At 44.5% G+C, this 26,011-nt stretch overlaps 1 protein-coding gene across 1 annotated transcript in view; it reads right to left on the reverse strand.

The window, feature by feature from the left end:
• The window catches only part of Ptprn2 (protein tyrosine phosphatase receptor type N2), a 756,234-nt gene that overhangs the window by 390,731 nt on the left and 339,492 nt on the right, over positions 1-26,011 (reverse strand). The window contains exons 7-10 of the mRNA XM_052184845.1: positions 18,314-18,517; positions 16,864-16,904; positions 14,299-14,684; positions 35-121 (exon numbers count right to left, since the gene is read on the reverse strand). Of these exons, the coding sequence (XP_052040805.1) occupies positions 35-121; positions 14,299-14,684; positions 16,864-16,904; positions 18,314-18,517 (718 nt within the window). The remainder of the gene's footprint in view (positions 1-34; positions 122-14,298; positions 14,685-16,863; positions 16,905-18,313; positions 18,518-26,011) is intronic.

Consider the following 26,011-nt stretch of genomic DNA (forward strand, 5'->3'; position numbering starts at 1 on the left):
GCACAAGACAGCAGGCCTGAAGTCCAGCACTTACTTGACATCTGCAAAGAAGCTGGAAGGTACGCGGAGGATGTGGGCAACTTCGTCCATCAGCTGCTTCCCCTTCTCTGGACTTAGAGGGCTGGAGAGGAGGAAAAGGAAAGCCATTACTAAAGCAGAACACCAAGTCTTAGGGGAGCGTCTCAGATCCTGGCTACCTTTTCTAGCAAACTTGGTCAGTCCTGAGGACTCATTGTTCCCCAGCGTGCCCTGATCCAAGGCCCTGCTGCACTTCCTGCTTTGGGGTGGTGACTACTGATCCCCAGTCGTAAGTACTCTGCTCTGGGAGAAGATGCTTCTCCCTCCTGGTGGATGCTCTGATACTCTGACTGATCCCCTTGCTCTGGGATCTGTTCTGGGGTATACTGTTTCTCTATGCATTCCGGCTCTGGGAGGGCTCTCAACACTTGGCCCATTTAGGAGCTGCTGCCATTGGATGCTTGCCCCATGCTTGGACATGTGCTGCTCCTTGACACATGCCATTCTTTGGGGTAACTACCCCCATTCTGTTGTACAAGCACAAGCACAAGCCACTCTGAAGTGGCTGTTGAGGCCATTCCCCAACATGCACTCTGCTTGGGGATCTTCCCACAGACAAGCCCCAGCTGTGGGGAAGAAGCTGCTCTCCTTCTTGCACCCTACTCTTGAGCTACTTCTTACACACACACACACACACTCACTCCTTTCTGTGTGGGATGCTCTCTGATGCAAGCCCTGCTCGGGGCCTGCTGTGCTCTCCCATGGCTTATGCTGGGATTTCTGCTCCAGGGACCAGGTGATTCCTCAGGCGTGATGAATCACCTGATTTTCCAGCAATCAGACAGACAATACGGTGCAAATGGAATTGTTAGGAAGTGTAATGGGCCTGTGATGCTGCCACAAGCTCATCTCAGCCTTCAATAAAAATATAATAAAGAGGTTGGGGGTGGGGAGAAAAGGAGACAGAGGAGAGTGAGCAGGGAGCAGAGGCCGAAAATCTGATTGCTGGGTGGCGTCAAGCTCACAAAGGAAGCAGCCACGTTACAGAATCATTTCTAAAGAGAATTATGATGCCAGGGGAAGGGCATTTAAACAGTGTAGGCCAGTCACACACATGCCATGTGAGCAGGCTTCAATGGTAGGTGGAGATGCATGCAATAAAGGTTGCCATCTCAGGAGGATGCTGGGCCTGCAGGCTCCCCAGCAGGCCGCCGTGAGGAGAACAGCTTGATTTTAAAGCAGGAAGCAAGAACCCAGTGGGCTTGGAAGTTCTCAGAACCAACTGTGGGCTCCAGAATTTTGTCTCACAGATCACAGCTGCCTGTGAAATCCTCTTAGTACCACTTCAGTAAAATCTTAATTCATATTGGAAGAGCAGATAAAAGGGTTTTGGCCTGAGGAGCCTCTGCTGCATTTTCACCCAGCAGACACAGAAGGGATGGGACGGTAATCTCGGCTCCGTGAGACCCATGTTTCCATGCAGAGATACATAACAGAGACAGAAAGAAAGCAAGTTATATCACTCACTACAAGTGTGATGGTGTCATCCCCACATACAATCATCATTGTCCTGATCCCCATGTCATGTGACTCTCTGGAAACAGTTCTGTGTATTTAATTTGTTAAGATGAGTCACTGGTGTCATTTAGGAAGGGAGAAATGACAAAGACCAGGAAACAATATGAAGACTTAGAGAGAACGCTACTATAGTCAAGGTGCATGTAATAGTACCAGCAGCTGAACATCAGCCTGGGGACTGCCCCTCCTTTAGCCTAGGAGGAAAGAGGACCTGTCTGTCCCTTCGCCTTGGACTTTCAGCTTCCAGCACCATGAGGGGAAGAATGCCTGTCATTCAAGCCTACAGTCTGCGATATTCTCATATGGAGGAAGATTCACGGAGATGTAGAAATGGGTTGCGGAGAGACAGAGGAACTGTTTTGGAAGGACTTAGATAAAGCCTCTTTCCAAAGGCCACAGCATAGCCACATGGCATTGAATAGTAAGAAAGGCAGGGTCAGAGGTCAGATGACAAGGAAGGTAAGTCAGAGCATTAGGGGCCAAGCATGAGCCTGCCAGGATGAACACAGGTGAGGCAGGTATCATCTAGACTTCTTCAAGGACAGGGTGAAGCCTGAGATACAGGGGCCATACAGATAATGATGACAAACCAAGAGATGAGATATGGGGTTTACAGGATTTCAAGGTCATGCTGAGTAAGCCGATGGTTAACTAAAAACATGGAAGTGGAGAAGCCACAGAAATGTCAAGCCATGTGCTCAGTTGATAGTACCTATGAATTTGGAGACTGGTAACCAGGTAGTCACCAAACGTCAGCTGAGTGAGGGTTGTTGAAGCTGTATAGATCAGGTTCTAGAGGTCTAGAATTTAAGGAAGCAGCAGGAAAAAGAATCAAGCGTCCACAGAGATAAGAGTGAGCTGGATGTCAGAGATGAAGGTGGGAGCATCTGTGAGGTCATTGATGAGTTGAGGTAAGTGGATCTATGACACAGGAGGTCTGACTGGAGGCTGCACTGTAGAGAGGGGAAGGGAGAGCAGAAAAGAGCTCAGAAGTTCTGTCTGGTCAGAGGGGGGTATATTTAAACTGCTTGCTGCCAGAATTATTGTACTGAGATGCAGAGAGGCAGGATAGTGTCTTTCCTGAGAGACAAGGATAACTTATTTTGTTTAAAGACATGCTGGATCTGGAAAGCTAGCTAGTACCTATCCACTAAATAGTCTATGACACAACCAGATCCAATGTTCATATCAGTCCATGGAGTACCTGGATCCTTGGAAGGTTATTAGTAGGGGGAGCTTCAAGTCCACCATAGTATAAGTTAGAGATGAGGAGAGACAGGTGTGGCACATGGTAACTCGCTGGGCCCAGAAGTTTGCAAATAGTAGACTATGAGAGCTGAGTGAGTGGTGAAGGGCAATAGCATACTCCAACATTCAACCCAGCTGCACTCATGACCATGATCAATGTGAGGACCCAGAAAGAGCTGACCCTAGACCATATTCTTCCATGTATACCAATGTATGATACCTCTCTTCATACACCAACACATGACCCAGGAACCACACCCATCCCTCCTCACATACTAACACACCACACAGATAAATGTAGAGGGAATCTTTGTGCAATATATGGAAGCTTCACCAGTCAATAAAAAGCTCTTTACCTATGAGCTTAGGCAGGAAGTAGAGAGGTAGAAGTTCTGGTATAGAGATAGGATTTCTGGTATAGAGTTAGAGGCACAGGAGAGATTTGCCTGGAACTCTGAGGACAAAATTCATATGAATGAACTCTAGGGAGAGGTAACAAGTCACTCATAGAACAAAACAAGTGGGTAATTGAGTTGTGAGCTCGTTGGGGATTGGGTCCAAGCTGTTGGCCTAAGCATTTATTTATATATAATTCGGTCCCAGGGTCATTATTTCGAGGAACTTGGGCATTGGTAGAAAGTCCCTGGTTACAGATGTATAAACACACACATTCCATGCACAGTCCCATACCTCAAGATACTTCTCAGGCATGAACACAGCCTCTATAAATCCATAGCAAGATGAACATGCTCCTGGGCTCGTGCTTTAAGGGAGAGTGAACCATTTACACAAATGTTCACCTATTATCATGGACACCAGACTCAAGTGCACTTCTACTATCATGCATACAAAGAAGAGGCAACACCCTCAGGCCAGTAGGAACCATGGCCATAACATCTGTGCTGGGACCCACAGCAGGTGCTACCCTGGCCCCTAATGACCCATCCTAAATCTCTTTAACAGTTTAAATTCTTTCAACTGTAGAGTCCTATAAGATCAAAATAAGTTAGAATTTTTTCCCTTCTTACTCCAGGAGGTAAGAATCACTCTACAGTTACCCAAGCAAACCCAAAGTCCAACAGTGAAATCTCACTGTCAGATTTACAGGACCCATGATCTTTTATGCTACTAAGGGCTAGCCATAGTACATGCAGCTTGTCTCCCAGGATCAGCTGTCCTTGGTGGGCAGTACACACTACTGGTATCTTTCAGATGCTTAGGATCTCTGCATCTGGGTTACACTTTCACTAATAACCTTCCAGGGGCTCTCTTCAGGAATCTGATTCTTGTCACATGCCAAACCTCAACTTCTCTCTAAGACCACTTCAATCCTGGGCCTTCAAACTGCAACTGAAGTTACACTTTTGCCAGTGGCCTCTCTCAGCCTCTTTTTAGTGGCTCATGCTACACAAGTGTCAAGCCTAACTGCTCTCCTTGGTCACTTCATCCCTTCAAAATAAGTGCTGCTTGGATTACTCTTATACTACCAAGTTTTGTCAGCATGAGGTATAACCTTGGCTCCCTGTAGACCACAGTTTCTGTGTGCTGACTCTGAGGACCATCACCCCGAAGACTTCATCTCAGTGGTATAGATATTGGTCCATTCTTTTTCTGTTTTACTTTTTATTTATCTATGCTTTATTCACTTTACATCCTGACTGCAGCCCCTTCCCCTCCCAGTCCCACCCTCACATACCCTATTACCCCCTCCACTTCTCAGAAAAGGAGAAGCCTGCCATGGGTACCACTCCACACTGGACATGGAATCACAGCAAAACTGAGAACACCCTCTCCCACTGAGGTCAAACAAGGAAGCCCAGCTAGGGAAAGGGGATCTAACAGCAGGCAACATAGTCACAGACAGCCCCTGCTCCAATTGTTAGGGGACCCACATAAAGATCTAGCTGCACATCTGTTACAAATTTGTAGGGGTCTTGGTCCAGCTCATACATGCTCTTTATTGGTGGTTTAATCTCTGTAGGTATTTTTTTTTTGAGTCCTGACACCTCTAGCTCCCTCAAGCCTTTCCCCCACTCTTCCTCAAGTCTCCCTGAGCTCAGCCTAATGTTTGGCTGTAGGTCTCTGCATCTGTTTCCATCAACTGATGGATAAGGCCTCTCAAAAGACAGTTGTTCTAGGCTTATGACTACCAGCACACAGAGTATCATTAGTGTCATGGCTCTCTCCCATCACGGGGTCTCAAGTTGGGCCAGTTATTAGTTGGCCATCCCCTCAATCTTTGATCAGTCTTTATCCCTGCATATCTCATAGGCAGAACAGATTTAGGGTTGAAGGTTTTATAGATGGGTTGGTGACCTGACCCCTCTACTGGAGAGAAGCTCTTAAAGAAATGTTTGGTGTCCTTAGTCATCAGGAAAATTCAAATCAAAATGACTCTAAGATTCCATCTGACACATATCAGAACGGCTAAGATAAGACTCAAGTAACAACATATGCTGGCAAGGTCGTGGAACAAGGGGAACATTCCTCCATTGGTGGAGGGAGTGCAAACTTTGGAATCAATTTGACAGTTTCTCAGAAACATGAGACTAGTTCTTTCTCAAGGTCCAACTATACCACTCCTGGGCATATACCTAAAAGATGTTCCACCATACCCCAAGGATACATGCTCAATCATGTTCATAAAAGCTTTATTTATAATAGCCAGAAATCAAAAACTACCTAGATGTACCTCAACTAAAAAGTGGAGGAAGAAAATGTGGTACATTTATAAAAGGGAATTCTACTCACCTATTAAAAACATGGGGATCATGAAATAGGCAGGCAAATAGATGGAACTAGAAAAGATCATCCTGAATGAGGTAACCCAGAAGGACATGTATGGTATGTACTCATAAGTGGATATTAGTCATAAAGTACAGGATAACCATGTTACAATCCACAGTCCCAAAGAAGTTAAATAATGGAGAGAGACCAAAGGAAGATGAATGAATCTTACTCAGAAGGGGATATAAAATATATATTGGTGGTGGATAGAGGGAGGAAACTTGGTATAAGAGGGAGTAAGGAGGCGAACAGGACTCTGGATCAGGTGTGGGGCAGGGGGTGAGGAGAGGGCTTGGAGAGAGAATGGAAATCATGGTGTGGGGTGGAGCATCCCTGGGAGGAGCCAGAGACCTGGGATGGGAGAAGTTTATTTGGAGTCCCTAGCTGAGACTCCTAACTGCTGGGGATATGCAGACTGAAGCAGCCACCTCCTATAACCATACAGGACTACCAGTGGAGGGAGCTGGTCCCTTCTTAATCACAGTTGATTCTTTTGTCCCAGCTGACCAGCATAGATTATCCCAGAAAAGCAGTGGTTTCACTTTAGTGGTTTAGTTTATTAATCACAGCTAATTGTTCAGATCCAGTTGACAAGAACCACAAATTCTTAAATATCACACACTGGCTCTGATAGAGACATTGCTCCCCTGTGAAACTTCATAAACAAGGATTCCATTGTTTGCACCTCTTTTAGTATTCCTGTTTTCCAAGTTCCAATAGAGCAGCCCCTTAAGCCAAGTTCACTCAATGACTTTTCCAGCTAAAACTTCTAAAGTCCTTCCATAATTCTCTCCAAAGCATCATGGTCAAGTCTGATACTCCAATACCCCACTCCTGGTACCAATTTGTATCTTAGTTGGTGCTTCTATTGCTATGATAATACACCATGACCAGAATCAACTTGGGGAGGAAAGGGTTTATTCCTCTTATACTTCCACATACCAGTCCATCATTAGGGAAGTCAGGGCATGAATCTGAAGGCAGAAGCTGATGCAGAGGCCAAGGAGAAAAATGGCTTATTGGTTTGCTCGACCTGATTTCTTATAACACATAGAGTACCAGCCCAGAGATGGTACCACCCACAGTGAGCTGGGCCTTCACACATAAGTCATTAATCAAGAAAATGTCCTACAGATTTGCCCATAGGCCACATTGTGGGGAAATTTTCTTAATTGAGATTCCTGCTTCTCAATGGCTCTAGCTTGTGTTAAGATGACATAAAACCAACTAGCACACAGTTCCTGGCACACCTCCTCAGGCCCTCTTTGCCTGTCATCCATCACTTATCTACAACCTCCTGGCTCTGACATCTCTCATTTAACTACAACTCAGCATGTACCTTGATGGAACCTCTTTGAATGATCATTCCAATAATCTCCTTAGTCTGTATGTGAGCTCAGACCTCGAAATTTGTAGGAAATAAGGGACATTTACTTTTTTTAATTTTAGCTTTAATGTTTCCATGATGAGTTGATTTGACTTTACAGTTTGTGTTGTTCTACTTACACTAATTTCATTATAGATTGTTTTCACCAAAGAGTGAGAATGGGACCAACCCCATATACCTCATGACTGTGCCAGCCCTATAAAGGAAAAATGGCCATTATCATTTACAGCAAAACTAGTTAGTAGCACCTTGAGGACGAAGTTCACTGAAGCAAATTCTTTGTCTCCACAGTCAGAAATCCCCAATCACACTAACCACAAGGCAGGGCAAGTTGACCCTTTCCTGATCTGCAGGCAGGGCATGTTTCATTCAACACCCTTGGGCAGATTATGCTCAAATGAGCATGAAGTTACCTCTACTATATTTTAAAATGCAGAGCCATCAACTATCGTTTCATGGTCAGAACTTCCTTAGGAAGCTGCTGGAGTTAATCTGGAAAATCAATGGGAGGACTCCACAGAGCAATTAAGGCTGTCTATGTATGGCAACTGCCACCCTGATCTCCTGGAGGAGAACAGACACTGACACTTGCTGTTAGCTGGGTTTACAGATGGGAAAGCCTTGAGTACCACCCCCAACACCCCCCCTACACACACATGCACACACACACACACACACACACACATACACACTAAGCAGCAAGGATTTCGGAGATAAACATGAGGTCTAACTCTAACGTGTTTCTGGTCTGAATAGGAGCAGCATGCTTTATATTCTTTTCATGCTGCTGTTCAACCATTCTAAGAGAGACTGCCTCCTGGTATCTACCAAATGAGCCAAACAAGAAGAAGCCAGAGTGTTCATGACCCTGATTCCACCATCAAGCCCCCTGCAGTGGCAGTAAGCACACAGAGCATGGTTCATGGACTTCCCAACAATCACGTCTTGAAGAGTCCCACCCAAGTCAGAATGGCCATCCATGCAAACACAGCACAAGAACTCCATCACCTGTAACAGAATATGGGCTACCATGTAAATCCCATAAGTATACTCCAATTTAGCATTGGGTATAGAGTCACTCACAAACGGAACACGTGGGCTTACATATAAATACAGCTCATAGACTCCCACACAGTCTCACAACACCCCAAATAAGAATCTGGAGGAACAGTAAGCTCAATTGAGAATGACATGTGACCAAAGGGGCCACAGTATGACACTGTGAAAATAGAGAACAGCAGGCTGGAAAGATGGCTCCATGGTGAAGAACACTTGCCACTCTTGCAGAGGACTAGGGTTCAATTTCCAGAACCCATTTTTTGGCTCCTAACCACCTTAATTCCAGTTCTAGGGAATCCCATGCACTCTTCTGACCCCTAGGGGCACCAGGTGTGCACACCATGTACTTACACACATGTAGGTAAAAGACTAACACACTCATAAACCTTTCTGAACAACAGAGAATGGCAAAGGTAACTTGTGGATCAGAAAACTAATCAAAAACAGAGAAGCCATCCATTGAAGCTGCAGGAAGCAGGCATTACAGGAGGGTACATCTTGACTCTACAGAGTGGGAGACTCAGCACTTGCAGTTTCCCACATGTTATTGTCTCCTACTTCCACTCCAGGAGAAATCACTAGAGGATATCACATCTGCCATCAAGGATAGCCTTTTACACACCTGACCATAGACATCTCATTACTTGAAAATTCACTAAAATTTAGGAGCCCAAAGGGTGGCTATTTTCCTCAACACAGTGACAGAATATCTAACAAAAGCAATGCAAGCAAGGAGGAGTCTGCTCAGACCCATACTTGAGAAGCATAGGCCCTCATAAGTGGCAGTTGGTCACACTACACCACAGTCGAGAGGTAGAGGGGGCCAAACATCAATGATGCTCAGCTTGCTTCCTCTGTTTGACTCAGCCCAGGAACCCAGCATATGGCTGTCTCACAGTGCATTTGAGTCCTGCGTTCCATTTCACATAGCTCTGATTTGCACCCACATGTGCATAGATAAACATCATACACAGACACAAAGGCACAAATACGTGTCATATACATTTATACCCATGAACACACGAGAACACACAGAAATGCACATGAATAACACACACTAAAGCTTAGGTGATGCGATCCCCCTGTCTACTAAAACTATATGTTGTTAATATGCAGTCCCCTTTCCACAGGCTGACTGCCTAGAGAGGCCTTCTTGGCAGCATCTCTGGAGACTCCTGTGAGGCAGCTGTACCCTCTCCTGCTTCTCTCTACCTCAGCATGCTCTTATTTTCCCATGAGAATAGTGCAGGTGGCCCTGCCTTTCCTTCTGACCTCACTTTCAGTGAGTTAATGACATCTCAATATGAAACACCAAGTGCGTGGCAGCAACAGCAGCTGAGATGGGTGTGGAACAAGGAGGTGCCATGATCTTGAACTGTGGCAGTAAGTCCAAAGCATATCTGTAAGAGGAGCAGCAACTGTAGAGCTGTGCACAGACAGTGTAAAGAGAAGAAAGGATACTGAGCTCTTGTGGGGTTGATTCAGCGAAGCAGGGCTCACATGGCTGCCAGAGACCGTGGGAAGTTCTGTGCCTTGTGGGTACCATGTCACGATATAGACATGTGGCTGGGTTCTTATCTTTGAACATTTGTACTGAAAGCTCTGCCCATCTAATCCTTTGAATCTGCATTCCTGCCCATTTGCAGGGCATGACTTCAGTGCATCAATACAGAGTTTGTCTAAATCAGTCCCAGGTGAGTGAGTGTGGACCTTTTGGGAAGGAACCATCCCTCAATGTAGCCACTATGAGATGGTCCTTCTCTGGACACCACGCATGCTCTGGGTTACTAATCTCTTTACAACAGTGGGAGGAAGCAAGGCTTCATGAGGGTACTACTGTCTGATAAAGGCTGCTGACTGCCCATTGACAAAGCAGCCAGTAAGAAGAGCTAGAGCCTGTGATAGCCAGAACTTCTATGGGAAGTGGGGATTTTCTTCTATTTGCTTCTCTTACTTCTGTGGCCATATGTCACCATCTAGTCTGCTGGAGCTGCTCTGTCTCCTAGCCCCACGAGGTCCTCCAATACAAGTCAGTGTGTATGGAATGTATGTCTCTCCTCCCAGTCCAGCTCTCCTGTTCCCCTAAGTACAGACGTATACTGGTCCCACATTCTTTTTTTCCAGCTGAATGTAATTATAGGACAAGGGGAATGAATATCAGTGCACATTTGCCAAATTTAGGTGTTTTCCTCTTCCTAGGGAAGTATCTCCCTCCTCAGCCCCACTCTTGTTCCCATCAGCTATTCCCTCCTGCAGACTAGCACTATTTGACCTGACACCATCCTGAGGTACTGCAGATGCTGCCCCAGCTTTAAATCCAGTGGAACAACTTATAAAGTGATAAAAAACAGATGGCAAAGGATTATCTTGTCCTCCAGAGTAGACCAGACTGAGCCTTTTTCTCTATTGTGACAGTGATGAGGTAAGGAGTCAGAATTCACTTCCTTCTTTGGACAGGACATCCAGATTTACAAATGTCCCTGCTTTTAAAAGAACACTATACAATTGTTGCGATGTCACAGATAATCTGGAGAGTTTGCAGAAACTGTGCTCCAGAGAATGCCAACTTACTAGTTAATCTGACACAGAGGCAAGATCATAGTAGTGGTAGTGAGGTGCGCACCGTTTCCAGGGCCAGTTCCTGCAACAGCAGAGACAACCAGCAGGACTGCAGGATCCTTGCCATCACCAGAACCCACCAAAGACAAGTCAGGACAGAGAGTCAGCCATGATGATCTTTCTGTGGCTCCTGCATACAGTGGGTAACTATTCTGACTAGCTTCAAAGGCATGGTCAAGTGGGGACAAGGAAGGTTACAACACAAATCTTAGCATAGTAATACTACATTTTCTCCTGTACAAAGGCCTCCAGCAGGGTAAATGACCTGTTCTGACAAGTCCCTGCTTGTCAGAGATGCCAAGGCTTCATGGAGTCTAAATCCCTTACAGCCCAACTCCTCGTTTGAGGGTAGCTTTGATGTTGCCATCAAAGAACATGTCATCCAAAAAGCAAAGAGACCACTGAAGGGACCACATCTTTCTTTTGAGGGATCTGAGAGTGTCACCACTGGTTGCCATATGTAGTCTAAAATGACAATGTTTTTTTTTTATTCGATATATTTTTTATTTACATTTCAAATGATTTCCCCTTTTCTAGACCCCCACTCCCCTAAAGTCCCATAAGCCCCCTTCTCTCCCCCTGTCCTCCCACCCACCCCTTCCCACATCCCCATTTTGGTTTTGCCCTATACTGCTTCACTGAGTCTTTCCAGAACAAGGGGCCACTCCTCCTTTCTTCTTGTACCTCATTTGATGTGTGGATTATGTTTTGGGTATTCCAGTTTCTAGGTTAATATCCACTTATTAGTGAGTGCATACCATGAGTCACCTTTTGAGTCTGGGTTACCTCACTTAGTATGATGTTTTCTAGCTCCATCCATTTGCCTAAGAATTTCATGAATTCATTGTTTCTAATGGCTGAATAGTACTCCATTGTGTAGATATACCACATTTTTTGCATCCACTCTTCTGTTGAGGGATACCTGGGTTCTTTCCAGCATCTGGCAATTATAAATAGGGCTGCTATGAACATAGTAGAGCATGTATCCTTATTACATGGTGGGGAATCCTCTGGGTATATGCCCAGGAGTGGTATAGCAGGATCTTCTGGAAGTGAGGTGCCCAGTTTTCGGAGGAACCGCCAGACTGCTTTCCAGAGTGGTTGTACCAATTTGCAACCCCACCAGCAGTGGAGGAGAGTTCCTTTTTCTCCACACCCTTTCCAACACCTGCTGTCTCCTGAATTTTTAATCTTAGCCATTCTGACTGGTGTAAGGTGAAATCTCAGGGTTGTTTTGATTTGCATTTCCCTAATGACTAATGAAGTTGAGCATTTTTTAAGATGCTTCTCCGCCATCCGAAGTTCTTCAGGTGAGAATTCTTTGTTTAACTCTGTACCCCATTTTTTAATAGGGTTGTTCGGTTTTCTGGAGTCTAACTTCTTGAGTTCTTTATATATATTGGATATTAGCCCTCTATCTGATGTAGGATTGGTGAAGATCTTTTCCCAACCGAGTAGCCCAGGGCCTGGGGGCAGTCCAGGGCCTGACCGTCTGAGACCCCTGCTATGTCCGCCTCAGGCTATGCCTGTTAGCTGGTTTGGTTTTGTCTGCTGGGTCTCTCTGGCTTCCCTTAGGCAAAACGGTGGTGGCGTGCGAGTGGGGGGGAGGAGGGGGCCTGGGTGCAGGCCAACGCCCGTTGGGCTTAGACCCCCGCGATGTTGGTCTCGGGTTATATTTGCGTACCTCAGTCTGATTTCTCTGGTGACCGAGAACCAATATGGAGGCCTCGTATCTGACTGGCGGGAGGCAGAGTTCTGATATGGCTTCTGTGTGGTGAAAGGCGCCGTAAATCCTCCGCTACTCACAGCCTGGCTGGCCAGCGATGGCCAGTGGTCGTGGGCACAGGGTCTGCCTGGACCCTGTCTGCTTGGTTCTACTGCTGATGGCCCTTCCTCTGGACCAGCCGCTGCTGCTGCTGCTGCCTATTCTTTTCTTATTGGCAATGTTTTTATGAAGGTGTCTGTCTGTCACCTATAGTGAAACTGAAGCCAAGGCCCAGGACAGAGTGGTGGATGCAGGGAATTTCAACCTCACACATGGGGCATATTACCTGTGTCAGATTGTATAACACTTAGGATTATATGCATATACAATCTAGCATATAATACATACATAACACACAAGGCAGGAGCACATAACACATAAATCACACACACACACACACACACACACACACTGCCACAAAACAATATATAGATATATATACAGGACAGTGGTTTCCAGGGAAGTGGACACCTATATATGGGGTGTTTGAGTTTATAAGCCATCAGCTGTTGAATAGTTTGCATATTTAGTAAGCTAGAGGAGTCTCCAACATGTAGCGATGTGACCTATATCCCCTGCAGGGTATGTTCTAAGCGCCTTCTGTGTTCTCTGTATGGGAGGAGCTGGACACTCTGGCACTCGTCACAGAGTGAAAGACAGACAAGCAAGGCACATGTCTGAGCAAGGGTGGAGAATGGGAGTTCTGCTCTGTGGAAAGGAAGGGACGGAGAAGTGCAAGGAGTGTGGGGCAGGGTGATCCTGGAGGGGCAGCCACCATGACTCATTCAAAATCGTAAGAGGGAGGCTTGGCAATGGCTGAAAACAGTCTTCAGTATTAATGTTTTTAGTAACAGTCTGTTTTAAGCTTAAAATAAATCTTTTACTGCCAGCTAGCAGTTGACTCTCACTAATAAAAGTTGATGTTTTCAGCAACAATACACGGACAGTAAAACCTGCACGGGGACATGCTGTGCCACACCACAGGGGGATTAGTGTCTACTTAGAGCTTTACCCCAGGGCAGACAGCAGGAAGAGTGGCAGGTTTCATGGTGAAGAAAGAACACCTGAGCTTTCATTTGCACATGTCCACTCATACCTATACCCAGACACACATGTTCAGATGAGCACTCACATTTGTGTCTATGTATCTACATGCATATGTGCTCATACAAATGAATGCACAAACTTATACAGTCGTATGCCTTTTTCCCTTTGAAATATTGCTTCTATGACGTGAAGAGATGCTTCCTTCTCCTGAACCATGACATCAACATCAGGCTCATTCACAAGGGGGCCCAACTACTGCGGACTCTCTGGTACTGGTGATTGAGCTCTTTCTCTTATTAAATTCAGATCAAAGTAAAACACAGAGAGTGGCCTGTAGCCATGAGGAATATTTTCCTTTTAATTGGTCTACTTGGACTATTTGTTGGGAAATAAGTAAAGCTTTTTGAGTTTCAACAAGCAAGGATCCAGTAGAGAGCTGAGTTTTAAGATCATCAAGTCTTGCTCTGTACTTGCTGTCATTGTCCCCAAGTGTGGACATTCCCTGGAGAGAGCAACCTGGTACATATCTTACTATCTTACCCATGGCTGTCCTCTGAAGATGTTTCTGAACAGCAGGGAAACAGGGTAGCCAAGAGTCATAGAGCTTGGCATGGTTACTGGCTTCAAAACATGGCCCTGAAGTTGATGCTAAGTTCAAAAGCCAAGGAGGGCACTCCTGGCTAGTTAGCCTCCTGCACATGCCTAGACCTATTTCCTTGCTTCCATGAGGCACTGCCACCCTCTAGGGTCTCTGGGTTTCCAGGTTACAGAAGGCAGAGCCACCACTCACTTGTTTCCTGTGAGGATGTATCCCTGCTGTTCCTCCTCAGAAGGCTGCACTTCCAGCTGTAGGCCTCCACCAGGGAGTTCCTGTGCTGCCAACCTGAGGCTTTGTTCATCCTCCCACACCTCTGGAGCTCGGTTTTGAAACTGATCCTCAAGCCTCCTGGGCTGGGGCTCAGAGTTCGGCTTCCTTTCAAACAGGTCTTTGGAGTAAGTCCGGCTCCTCACATGCTCCACCCCAGCAGTCTCCTCTTCTGAAGACAAGACCTCCTCAGGCTGCTCTGACTTCTTCATCTCTTCTCTGGAGGGTTTTTCCAGAAGAGGAGCTTCAGGTAACAGAGGAGACCCATAGTCCTTCAAGAGGTCCCCAAGCTGGAAGCTCAGACGGTTGACCTAACAAAGAGAAGAAACACCCATGAGATGATATGTAAGCAGGGACTGCCAAAACACGGTTCAGAAGTAAAGTCACATGGCGGAATGACAGTAGGCTACTCTGAAGGGGAATGTGCAAGAAGAGGTGTCTGTGCAGAACCATATCTAGAGGAGATGCAGTCAGGGTGCCAGAGTCACTTCATGCGGCTCTCTCCTGCTCCTCCACCTTCCCTCTCACATCTTGCTGGAGAATTCAGTTTTTAAGGTGATGCATACCCTCAGCATCTCTAGTTTTAAAGATGGTGTCAAGACCCCTCTAGGAGCAATGAACATCTAACAACAGTCACAATTTCAGTCATTGGCTCTGCTGAGCTCTCGTACATACAAAGATGTAATAAGAGATACTTTGTATGTGTGAATTCAGTCTTTAAATAAACTCTGGAAGTTTGTGACCATCCATAACTCCCATTTCACAGACAGGGAAACTACGGCAGAAGCTAACCTTGGACTGAGCCCACTGTGGGAACCTGTACTCATTCTAGTGATACTGTGGTGCAGGTAAAGATGATGCTTCCCAGCCTGACCCTTCTTTCTGCATATCAGGTGACACCTTAGACACACACTAGCATGTGCAGGAGGATGTTATAATTGTGGCTCACAGTTAGGAACCCAGCACTTGTTTGTCCCACGCAAGTCTCATTTCATCATTGCTCACACTCCTGCCTTTGCTTCACACACTCAGTCTTAAAGAAGCTGGATATAAAATGATCACAGTGGAGATCACTAGTAGTTCCAGATTTGAAACAGCGTCTAACCCCTGTCAAACGTGGAGGACAAGGCCTCTAAGGTGTGACTTATTATGTGTACAGAAGCAAAAGTCCTTATCAGTCTAATGGAGTAGTTTTATCTGTGAAATTATATTTCTGATTTTTCACTAGACAGGAACTGGGGGTGTGATTTCTTTCATAACTTACCTCACCAAATACATATATTTAAGAAATAAATAGCTGTGAGGAAAGTCACTCCCTCTTGACTAGAAGTTATGAGTTTTCCTTTTGAATATGTGAATATAATAGTCTGACAAAGACATTTACTCCCATTTTGATTTGCGACAATACAAGGCAGATGGTTAGCCATTACTGGCTTTTGAAAGACAGGGATCTCTCAGATGGAGGGATCTCATATGAGGGAAAGGTATCACTAAATAGAGAGAGCTTGGAGAATCCAACACTCAAAGCAATAGAGAAGAAGTCAGCACAACACATGGAATAGAGAAGAGCCAAAGATCAACAAGGGCAAGGGGAGGCCATGGTGGAGGCAGGGAGGCCATGAGGAGAGTCTGATGATTTTACCAAGTCAGGTCCAAGGTGAGCTGAGACCACAACCATGAGGACTGTGGGCCCTGGGTGGCATGCATTCCACTCCCCAAATCCAGAAACTGTTTGCTGAGCCACTTTCTCCATCACCACCACTCAGATGGAAGTCCCCCTGTGGCTGTGGTTTCAGTTTGCTGGCGTTCCCTGCTGGCATTCATTAGGCACTGATCCACAAGCAAGCAAGATGACACAAGCAGGGTTTATAGAACCGCATGGCGTCACTGCCACCTGAGCAGATTTTCTGCTTCCTTAAGACTTAGAGACCACCGTACTCAAGCAAGAATCCCCTCCCATCTAATAAAGGTATTGGATATTGCTGACAGGCAGTATATAGGTGCTGGCTGACTAAGCCCTTTCATAAAGCCTCGGCCTTTATTAAATACTAGATGACCTCTGTAGTGGAGGACTCTACAACTCTGTGGCTACACAAGGCACCAAGGAAGCTGGGACAATGCCAGGTGCTCAGGGGTCTGTGTTTCTCAGCCAGGGGGCCTCAGAAGAAGTATGCAGGACTCAGCAGGCCTACTAAATAGGCCTGTGATGTTCGTATGGAAGAGAGAGTCTGAGAATATTAGCTCCTTTTTTAAAAAAAAATTCACCATATTTCATGTCTCTATATAATGACTAACTATTCATTTATAATCTGAAAACAGATGTTATTCTATACCTAGGTCTATACAGTTGTGTGCACACTCTTCGATTGTCTCAATGTGAAGATTATGAGCATTTTCCCCATACTCTTCCAGCAGCTAGGAAACTGCATTTTATAAATATAAAGATAACGGATAACAGTATGATTTTAGGTTGATATGAGGTCATCTTACCTCCTTGTACACTGGATCATCCACCTCTGAAAGTCTTTGGTCTGTAAAAGACAGAAACATGTTATCCAAGTCCCTGAAAAATGTCTACATATGTGTCCCAGTACATGACATGATGACCATACAGAATCCTCATGTAAGGTGGAACAGCATGACCACATTTCTCATCCTCAGTGTCTGCCACAGCTCAGAGAACCCCATACCTCACCACAGTTAATAGTTATAAAAGCAGACAAGTCTACTCAAATGGCTTCATATTAAAGATCACGTAGGTTATTACTCTGGCCAGTGGGATGCTGCTCTATTTTTCCTTCTATTGCTGTGAGAAAACAGCATGGCCAGAAGCAACTTGGGAAAGAGTTTATTTCAGATATAGTTTACCGTCCATCATTGAGAAAGTCGGGGCAGGAGCTCTAGGCAGGAACTGAAGCAGGGATCATGGAAAAGCACTACTTTACAGGCTTGCTAATCATAGCTTGCTCAGCTTGCTTTCTTACACAATTCCAAAACACGTGTCAAGGGGTGGCACACCCACAGTAGGCTGCACCTCTCCATATCAACCATTAATAGATAAAATACCCTTCAGACTTGTATGTAGGCCAATCCAATGGAGGAATTTTCTCAATTGAGGGTTCCTCTTTCCAGATAACTCCAACATGCGTCAAGCCTAGGGAAAAAACCCTAGCCAGAACAGATTCCCAAGGGTATGTAACTCAGGGAACATCTCTCAATTCACAAGGGACTATAAATCTCCCTATGTTTAGTTCCCCCTTTGTCACTGGTGACTTTCATCTGTTCCAGTTCACAGAGGAGGGGACTGTCCCTCCTATCTGGCTTTCAACAGGATTTTGTATGCTTTCCATGTTCAGAGCCCAGAGCCTGGAGGACTGCCTGCCTTGAGCAGCCCCTCCAGATAAGATGGGGCATGATGCCTTCTGCTTCAAGTAGTCAAAGAAGTAGATGCAGACAGTTGAATGAACACTTTCCAGATTATTGTTCAAATATTTGACAGGGCATACTGGCATGACCCAAACAAAGGCACTCTCAATCACTCCTAGGTTTTCCTAATTCTGAACCTCAGCACGCAGGAATCAAACCTCCTCCCTGAGAGCAATTTGCCATTCAATGTAATTGCTTGGGTAAGCTTAGTCTGTTAAGAAAGCTTTTAGAGGCAAAAGTTCAAACAGATAAAACCCTTTAATACAGATCCATCTCTCTCCAGCAGCAAGAACGCATTCATGGCCTGGTGAGTAGCTTTCTTTCCTCCTCATAGCTCCCTGCTCTTCTTGTGCTCTTACCACCTCTCTAGATTCCTTCTCCATAGCTTCTTCTCCTCTGAATAGTATGGTGTCACCCCTTCTCCAGCCCCCCTCCTCCTCCAGTCCCTCCCTATGTTTTTTTCCCTTCCTGTGGACACCCAGCTGCAAAGGGCCCAAGGAGTAGGGGAGGTCACCTTGAAGCATTGCCTCTGGGGCATGTGCCTGCTCTCTCGGCTGTCCTTCAGCCCCTCTTCCATGGCTTTCTTGGCTTCCATCTACAGGATCACTTTGTATGGCTCCAGCAACTGAGTCTGCCTTCTCCTCCAACTTCAGGGGCTCCAGGCGGTCCACTTCAGCCTGTTGCTGCAGATCCTTCAGGAGACTCTGCAGGAGTGTGTCTAAGGGCGCAGACAAAGTCAGAGTTGATGAGCTAGGCAGCATAAGAAGTAGCCGGGGGGGGGGCACTACTTTTCTATGTTTAGCTGGACATAGAGCACACAGAGAAGGAATGACTTACTGAGTGCCCCGGGAAGGAGAGGGAAGGCCTCATCAGCAACTACAGGTTCAACTAGGGAAGAGCTCACATCTCATCGAAGATCTTTAGATTAGCAACAAACCATTATGTCAACAATAATAAGCTCTACCTGTCTCTCCCAGAATAGAAAGCAATTACAGGATGAAGGGAGTCTTTGGCTCATACTCTACTGTCACTGTCCCTAGCCACTCAGATGCTGCCAAGATGGACAGCTGTCATACTTCTTGAAGTTTATGGAGACAAGCCTCACCCAGGCACTCTGAGCAGTGTGATGTGTCCTGCATAGATACAGGGACTGCTGGTCCCTGTGCTGAGTGGGAAGCAAACTCAGAAGTCATGTTCCCCCACTCAGCCAGCCAAACCTTTGCTGGAAATAAGTCCATACCTCGGCACAGGAAATGTTACTGTCTGGGGTCTAGAACGTTCTTCTTGGTTAGAGCCCAGGGGTAGGTGGCATGGGACACACACCATGCTTGAATTCCCCCAGCCTCTACCCTCTAGCTAACATCTAGTCAAGGAAGCTGTGGCAGAGAACCATCTGTAAGATAGGAAGGTGATTGTTTTTTTAAGATCCTTATACGAGGCATGTTTAAAAATGAACATTCACCACAATTCTATATTCCCCAGCACCACAAACACAGTCCTCTGACAGTGTGAGAAAGGACAAAGCCCATGGGGAGAGAGGTGTGGGATCTATGGTTGGGTAGACAGCTTACTTCAACACACACCTAGGCTCTAGGTCCATCTTACGGGTCTCATTTGGGCTTTGTATTCAACTAACAGTGGCCATGTCATACTTTTACAATGAGAAGCAACCACACAAACACTGTATATGCTTCTCTATGGATGTGTCTCATCCCCCCTCCTCCTACCTCCTTCTCTCTCCTCCTGCCCTTCCCCCTCCTTCCTTCTCCCTCTCTCTCTCCCTCCTTTTCTCCCTGCTTTGATGCAAGATCACATTGACTTTGTCCCACAAGTGTCAGACATCCTCCATCACAAACAGATGTGGGTAGGGAAACCAAAGTTCCCCTGCATCTGCCCAGTTTTGCTTCTGAACAACTTCTAGACCTCAGTGTGAGGTTGAGGGCAGGAAAGTTCCCTCAAGCTCAGATGTCTGGAGTTGTAGGTAGTGGCTGGAATGTAAGGATGTACCAATACTGAGGCGCTATGACAGGCCCCCTGAAGTTTATGTGCAAGCATACTGTGGATGGACATGCAGGGATAATGTAGTGTGAAGGGAGAACTTCCAAGGGCCAAGAAGAGACAGGATGTGTAGCAGGGCATGCTGGGAGTCCCTGCTGCTACTGACTTATAGTGCTCCATCAGCAGAAACTGGAGACCCATGAGACTGCATCTTCAAGGGCGGGGCACCAAAAGACAGTGCTCATGAAAGAGCAATACCATAAGAGGATCAGGATAATACAGAAGTTTAGCTGGTGCTGGAAAACCCTTTAGAAGGTTCTGTCAACCAGTCCAGTTCCTATGTGTACAGAGCCAAGCACAATGTATAGTGGTTTATATACAAGGGGAGTCAAAACTTGACCCTGACTTTCTCGACAAATCAGAGACTGTGGCTAAGGATACTCAGGCCCTCCACACAGGAAGGAGGGTCCACCAGGGAAACTCAGCAGGGACAGAAAGACTGAAGAAGGAAAACCTGTGGAATGGCTTGATCATAGGCCAGAAGCAGGCAATTAGGAGTGGATCTAAAAAAGCACAAGTTACACAATGGTAAGATTACAGTACACAGAACCTCAGCAACCTGAGAGGCTGGGCAGGCTACAGTGCAGTGGCAGCTTGAGGGAAAGAGAAGTCCAGGAAATAGTTAGGCTAACTGCAGATCCTCGCCTCTTCCTCATTCCTCCAAGTTCAATCCCCAAGTCTCTTCCCCAGTTCTGCAGCAGACCTCCTGTTGTGGTCATTCCTCAATATCTGCCCCTATTCTCAAGATACTTAGCAGATCTTGGTAGTACATCCTGCTTTCCTCCCTCTTGTGGACCCCTTCTCTGTACCCCCAAGTTCATCTCCATTCCTAAGTATCACCTTCTAATACCTAGAATGCCCAGTGGCAACAAATATCAGGACCCCAGAAGAATTTGCTATCAAACAGCACATAGCTCCAACACCATCCTAAGAACCAGAAAGGGAAACAGAAACCAAGAAACAAAATACCTACCTAAGACAAGACTGGGTACTAGTACCTCTAATTATTATCTTCCCAATCTGAGTTGTATAGAAATCAGCATAGAAACACAATCAATAACAGCCAGGACAGTATGTTGTCACTAGAGTCAAACTCCTCTACCACAAAAGACCCTGACTTTTCCAGCATAGCTGAAACACAAGACAAAGACCTCAAAACAGCCTTTATGAATATAACAGAGGAGAAATGACTAAACCCCTTAAAGAAATCGATGAAAACACAAATAGTGGAAGGAAATGAATAAAACCATTCAAGACCTAAATGTGGAAATACAACCAATAAAGAAAACCCAGCTGGGCAGTGGTGGTACATGCCTTTAATCCCAGTACTCGGGAGGTAGAGGCAGGTGGATTTCTGAGTTCAAGGCCAGCCTGGTCTATAGAGTGAGTTCCAGGACAGCCAGGACTATAAAGAGAAACCCTGTCTCAAAAAGCCAAAAAGAAAGAAAGAAAGAAAGAAAGAAAGAAAGAAAGAAAGAAAGAAAGAAAGAAAGAAAGAAAGAAAGAAAGAAAGAAAGAAAGAAAGAAAGAAAGAAAGAAAGAAAGAAAGAAAGAAAGAAAGAAAGAAAGAAAGAAAGAAAGAAAGAAAGAAAGAAAACCCAAACTGAAGGACATATGGAAATGAAGACTTTGGGAACTCAAACAGGAAACTCAGAGGCAAATCTCACCAACAGAATATAAAGAAGAAACAGAATCTCAGGCATTGAAGACACAATAGAAGAAATATATACCTCAGGAAAAGAAAATGTTAAAAACATCTAGGAAACATGGGGTGCAATAATAATACCAAATATAGTAATAATGATAATAGTGATAATATAAATAATAATAATAATAATAATAATAATAATAATAATAATTAGGAATGGAGAAAGAGAATAAACCAAGGTCAAAGGAACAGAAAATATTTTCAATCCGTTTGGCAATTCCTCAGAAAATTAGACATAGTATTACCTGAGGATCCAGCTATACCATTCCTGGACATATACCCAGAAGATGCTCCTACATGTAATAATGACACATGCTCCACTATGTTCATAGCTGCCTTATTTATAATAGCCAGAAGCTGGAAAGAACCCAGATGTCCTTCAACAGAGGAATGGATATAGAAACTGTGGTATATATACATAATGGAGTACTTACTATTTAGCTATTAACCTAAATGAATTCATGAAATTCTTAGGCAAATGGATGGAACTAGAAAGTATCATCCTGAGTTAGGTAACCCAATCACAAAATAATGCACATGTTTGCACTCACTGATAAGTGGATGTTAGCCCAAAAGCTCAAAATAAACAAGTTACAATTAACAGACCACAGGAAGCTCAAGAAGGAGGACTGACGTGAGGGAGCTTTGGTTCCTCTGAAAAAGAGAACAAAATACTCACAGGAGCAATAAAGATGACAAAGTGTGGAGCAGAAACTGAAGTAAAGGCCATCCAGAGACTGCCCTACCTGGGGATTCATCCTATAAACAGTCATCAAACCCCTGACACTATTATGGATGGCAAGAAATGCATACCAAAAGGAGCATGGCATGGTTGTCTCTGGAGGCACCCTGCCAGAGCCTTACACATACAGAGGCAGATGCTAGCAGCCAACCATTGGTCTGGGCATAGGATCCCCAGTGGAGGAGTTGGAGAGTAGTCCAGAGGAGCTGAAGGGGTTTACAGCCCATGGGAAGAACAACCATGTAGGCCACCTAGACGCCCAGGACCCCCACGGATTAATCCATCAACCAAGGGGTACACATGGTTTCAGCCAAAAATGTGGCAGAGGAATGCCTTGTCTGGCATCAGTGGGAGGAGTGGTCCTTGGTCAGGTGAAGGCTCAATAGATGCCCCAACAAAGGGAAATCGAGGGGTGAGGAAGGTGGGAGTGGGTCTGATGGAGGGCCATATACTTGGAGGCAGGGGGTAGGAGGACGGGATGGGGGTTTTGGGGGAGGGGGGAACCGGGAAAGGTTTTACCATTTGAAATATAATGAAGATTATATTCAATATTTTTTTTAAAAAAGAAAATATTTTCAACAAAATCATAGAAGAAAACTTCTCTAACCTAAAGATGGAGATGCCTATCAAAGTACAAGAAGCATATAGAACACAAAACACACTGGGCCAGAAAAAATTATCCCTTTTGAACATAGATGCAACAATACTTGCAAATTAAATCCAAGAATGGATCAAAATGATCATCTAGCATGATTAAGTAGGTTTCATCCCAAGAGATTCCAGGATGGCTTAACATGTTAAATTGATAAATGTAACCCACCTTATAAACAAACTGCAAGACAAAAAGCACATGATAAACTCATTAGATGCTGGAAAGACCTTTGGCAAAAATTCAGCACCCTTCATGATAAAAAATTTCCCAGAGAGATTAGGGATATAAGCAACATTCCTTGCCCCTGCCCCCCAATAATGGTAGTTTACAGCAAGTCTATAAGCAACATCAACCTAAATGTAGAGAAACTCAAAGTAATTCCACTAAAATCAGGAACAAGAAAGCATCTCCTATTCTCTGTATTCCTATTCAATGCAATATTTGAAGTCTTAGCTAGAGCAGTAAGACAACTGAAAATGATCAAGAGGCTATAAATAGGAAAGGAAAGAAATCAAAATGTTTGTGTTTGCAGATGATATGACAGTATACATAAGTGACACTGAAATTCCACCAGGAAACTCTTGTGTCTGTTAAACACTTTCTCTAAAGTGGCTGGATACAAAATTAACTCACAAAATTCAGGTTTACTCCTATATACAAATGACAAATGGACTAAAAAAAATAAATCATGAAAAAAAATCACCTTTCACAATAGCCTCAAATGTTATAAGAAATCTAACCAACTAAGCAAAAAGCACCCACGAATACCTGGGTCTGTTTTTTAAAAGCCAGAAAAAATATACAGTCTCTTCAACAAATGGTGCTGGTCAAACCTGGATGGATGGATAGATGTAGAAGGAGGCAATTAGATCCATACGTCTCGTGCCGAGCAAACCTTAACTCCAAATGGATTAAATACCTCAACACAAAGCCAGATACACTGAACCTGATAGAGAAGAAAGTGGGGGATAGTCCTGAACTCACTGACACAGGCTGGAGAATAAATTCTGAACAGAGCACTGTTAGTACAGACACTAACATCAACAATTAATAAATGAATCTAACATATTTCTGCACAGCAAAGGACATTATCATTTATACAAAGCAGCAGCCTATAAAACAAATGAAACAAAAATGTCAGAAAACTAGATATCAATTAAACAAAAAAAAACCAAAACAATTAAAGTGGAGTGCAGATATAAACAAAGAATTCTCAAGAGGAAACTCAAATGTCTGAGAACCACTTAAAGAAGTGTTCACCATCCTTAGGAACTGGGAAATGCCAATCAAAACTAGGCTGAGATTTTTATCTTATACCTGCCATAATGGCTAACTAAGATCAATAAAACAAGTGACAGTGCATGCCGGCAAGGATGTGAAGAAGGATATTCAGTCTTTGGTAGTAGAATTTCAAACTTAAACATCCACTATAGTAATCCGTGTGGCAGTTCCTTGGGAAGATGAGAATTATCTAAGCCAAGATCCAGCCATAGCACTCTTCGGCCTATACCCCAAACCACTTCATCCTACCACACGGGCACTTGCTCAATGATGTTCATTCACAAAGCAGAAATTGGAAATAACCTAAATGCCCCTCAACAGAAAAATGAATAAAGAAAACGTGGTTCATCTATACAATGGAGTATTGCTCAGTTGTTTTTTAAAAAATGAAATTTGCAGGTAAATGGGTGGAACTAGAAAAAAAATCGTCTCACTTTGTGAGATATCTCAGACCCAGAAAAACAAGTTTGATATATATTCAATTATATTTGGATATTAGCTCTTCAGTCAATGGTAACCAAGCTACAAGCTATAGAACTACTGAGGTTAGATACAGAGTTAAAGATTACTGGGGACAGATAGATCTCTTTAGGAAAGGGAAATAGAATAGAGAGTTATGGATGGATGGAGGCTGGAACAAGAGGATCGAGTGGAAAGGGGGATAAAAGGGCATCATGGGAGGGAATGTGGGAAGAGACATCTAAAATTAAGGGTCATTTGGTGGATAATAGGGAAACCTAATACAGTAGAAGCTTCCTAAAGTATTTGAAGGCCATCTAAATGAAATTGCCAAATAATAGGAGAATCAGAGTGCCAACTAGCCATCTCTTGTCACCAAAGGAAACTTCCAACACTGGTGTTGGATTACATCTAATTGAATAGATGGTGAAAAGAAACCCCCAAATAAATCCAGACTGTTGCCAATACTATAGGTTGTTCTCAACAAACTAACAAGGTATTATTGCTGAAGGCAACACAACACTTCCACGATTCATAGAACATGGAGAAGTCAAGCTGTTGCTTACAGAGAGTCTTTATCCCTGTGTTCTAACATCTTTAGTACAGAAAACTACTTGACATGCTACCCAAAGCTAAACATAAACACCAAGGCAGCCACAAACCCTTTGTTCTACAATGCTGCCCTGCCCGCAAGATGGAACCCATACCCCTATACCTGACACTGCTATGGTGATCAATAACCAGAGATTATATGACTGAAGAACCTAGGTTAAAATCAAATTCTACTGTTCTAAAAAATAATAAAAAAAAAACAGTAACAAAAATGACCCTAATGACATTCTCATAGACCAGTGCCTTGCTCAGCCTCCATCAGAGAAGCTTCTTTTGCAGCAGAGGGGAAGACATACAGACACCTACAGTCAGACATTATGCAGAGAGCGAGCAACCTTGGAACACTCAGCTCTAAACCCCTTCCCTCAAAGCTTAAGAAATCCCAGGGAAGAGGGGGCAGATCATGGGGTCAGAGAAGATGGTATGTATTTTGGAGGTACATCAAAAAACAGGGGGCTGCCTATGTAGTTTGAGCGAAGATGAATTCCATAGTTCTTGTTAGAGGTTCAGCAATCACTCCTGAAGGTAAATACATGTTCTCTTCATCAGACATGCCATATTCCCAGAGGACAGAGAAATGACAGCTAGGTGTCCACTCAGAGTTGAAAAGAAACAAGGCTGGGGAGGGCCCAAGTGCCATGGCCCTACATTCATGTAACAACACTGCTTTCATGTCCAGACTCCCCTCCTGCCTGTTGAT

The sequence above is a fragment of the Apodemus sylvaticus genome, chromosome 6, assembly GCF_947179515.1.
Source record: "Apodemus sylvaticus chromosome 6, mApoSyl1.1, whole genome shotgun sequence".
Classification (NCBI taxonomy): domain Eukaryota; kingdom Metazoa; phylum Chordata; class Mammalia; order Rodentia; family Muridae; genus Apodemus; species Apodemus sylvaticus.